This window comes from Nicotiana sylvestris, chromosome 3, assembly GCF_000393655.2.
Source record: "Nicotiana sylvestris chromosome 3, ASM39365v2, whole genome shotgun sequence".
Taxonomy (NCBI): domain Eukaryota; kingdom Viridiplantae; phylum Streptophyta; class Magnoliopsida; order Solanales; family Solanaceae; genus Nicotiana; species Nicotiana sylvestris.
In genome coordinates, this window is record NC_091059.1 from 89436124 (window position 1) to 89438905 (window position 2782).

Below are 2782 nucleotides of genomic sequence, written 5' to 3' on the forward strand. Positions count from 1 at the left end.
CCAATCGAACATGCTGCTTCCAACAAACACAGGTTTATCCTAGTAGACATCGGCTATTTCACCAAATGGGTCGAAGTAGCATCTTACAAAGCAGTGACTAAGAAAGTCGTGGCAGACTTTGGTCGCGACCGCATTGTTTGTCGATTCGGAATTCCAAAGTCAATCATTATTGATAATGGCTCCAATCTCAACAGTGACTTGATGAAAGCAACGTGCGAAACTTTCAAGATCAAACATAAGAATTCCACAGCCTACAGACCTTAGATGAATGGAGCTGTAGAAGCCTCCAACAAGAATATCAAGAACATATTGAGGAAAATGACAGATAATCACAGACAGTGGCATGAGAAGTTATTATTTTCTCAACTGGGGTATCGCACCACAGTCCGCACATCAACTGGGGCAACCCCCTACAGGCTGGTTTACATTACAGAGGCTGTCATTCCCGTTGAGGTAAAAATTCCTTTCCTAAGGATCATACAAGAAGCTGAGCTCGACGGCGCAAAGAGGGTAAAAGGTTTTTATGAGCAACTAGCCCTTATAGACGGAAAGAGAATGAATGCAGTCTGCCATGGTCAACTCTATCAGAACAGAATGTCCAGAGCCTTCAACAAAAGAGTCAAACCAAGATAGTTCACACCGGGACAGCTAGTGTTGAAGAAAAATTTTCCGCATCAAGATGACGCCAAAGGGAAGTTCTCTCCCAACTAGCAGGGTTCATCCATGGTTCACCAAGTTTTGACAGGAGGAGCCCTCATACTTGCAGAAATGGACGGAGACGTGTGGCCAAAGTCGATCAATTCAGATGCAGTCAAGCGTTACTATGTGTAATCCTTGTGCTTTCCTTATATGATGTAAATTGAACTATTCCTGACATGATTCCCATTTAAGAAGGGATACGTAGGTAGCCCTATGGGTTCACCCCCAATTCAATAAAATTTTATTTCCCCCGCAATTGGAAACTGGGGCAGAATTTTGAGGAGGACTCTCAAAATTCCGAAGTAATTTCAGTCGATCGCCGCACGAGCAACAGTCATAAACGTCAAACCATCAAATTGGGGAAAAACTTTGAGGAGGACCCTTAAAATTCTGTAACAGGAGAGGTTGTAATGTCCTAAACTACATCACAGTCGTCGGTTCATCTAAAAGCTATTTTTAACTATACATTTATGTCATACTTTTACAAAATCATGCATGCTTATTATTGAAACTGCTTTGTTTAGCAACGCTACCCCAATAATACAGACAGTATCACCATATCAAAGCCGAACAAGTCAAGCAAAGCCAGCGGTGATACGAACTGACCTCCCCCTTACAATAATCATGATTTTTCTTTGGATGCAGGCATTAGGATTACGAAATCATTTGCACGCCCATGGGACAAACATTGTTCAAAAATACGACTCCCAAAACCGTTACACTTGCCAACATTTTCTATCAGCACACACCAGGGATGTTTCGTACGTCACAGTGAGGTTAAGCTCTACCTCCATCTGCATCTGCATTGCATAAGGCTACTATTCTGCCTTCCAATCTGCATGAGGCTACAATTCTACCTTATGAGGTTAAGATGTACCTCCATCTGCATCTACATTGTATAAAGGCTACTATTCTGCCTTCCAATCTGCATAAGGCTATCATTCTGCCTTCCAAGGTTAAGCTCTACCTCCATCTGCATCTGCATTGCATAAGGCTACTATTCTGCCTTCCAATCTGCATAAGGCTACCATTCTGCCTTCCAAGACTAAACGATGTCTCCACCTGCATCTGCATTGCATAAGGCTACTATTCTACCTTTCAATCTGCATAAGGCTACCATTCTACCGTCCGAGGATAAGCTCTACCTCCATCTACATCTGCATTGCATAAGGCTACTATTTTGCCTTCTAATCTGCATAAGGTTACCATTCTTCCTTCCGAGGCTAAGCTCTGCCTCCAATTTTCTTCAAAACTAAGCGCTATCCCAAGCACTATTTATCTCGCTTCTCTTACGGGATAAGCGCTACCTTTCAATTCGCAAGACTGACCTTTGTTTTGTCGCATCATACTACTACATCTTTCATGGGCTGAAATATTGCCAACTCATCCAAAGGCGTCATCGTTCAAAGGCACCATCTTCATAGCCCGAGAACACCATGTCATGGCCTGAGGATCTCTTTCAATATTTTGCATATCATTATTCAAAAGCGTCATGGTTCGGAGGCTCCATCCTCATAGCCCGAGAACATCATTTCATGGCCTACGAATCCTGTATCAAACAATCCATGGCCCAGGATGCCATTCCTAACCATCCAAAGACAACATTCATGGTCCAACATGAATTTGCATCATGTTTAAATTTACGCATAATATATGCTTGTATTGCTTATTTGCAGGTAAGCCATCGAGCCATGGCTATCCCAGTAGTAGCAATCCTGCCCCAATTCCCTCAGCCATATCAAACCTATCTATTCCCATAAACTGTCCACTCACTTAGCCCTAGATGTTGCGTCCGTTCTTGAAATCACTTCATCGGTATACTTCGCTGATGGTTCCTAAACTACATACGACCCGATTACTCTAAAACCAGGGATATATAGGCAACTTAGAAGCCAGAGTGCAGCCTAAATATTCCCAAACTATTTCGCTCGGTCAAAAATTGGCCATCATTTCTTTACCCGAAAACTCTTTCATTCTTCCTGGGTAAATAGGGGCAGCTGTTGATACCCAATTTTTTCCTATATATTTTAAATATGCAAAATACCTTCAAAATAACATACATATGCATATATAAGCATATATA

At 42.1% G+C, this 2782-nt stretch overlaps 1 protein-coding gene across 1 annotated transcript; it reads left to right on the forward strand.

The window, feature by feature from the left end:
- The first annotated feature begins 264 nt into the window (after positions 1 to 264).
- Positions 265 to 633, forward strand: LOC138887656 (uncharacterized). Its single transcript, XM_070169428.1, has one exon. It carries the CDS (start codon positions 265 to 267, stop codon positions 631 to 633), a length of 369 nt encoding a protein of 122 aa, XP_070025529.1.
- The last annotated feature ends 2149 nt before the right edge of the window (positions 634 to 2782 follow it).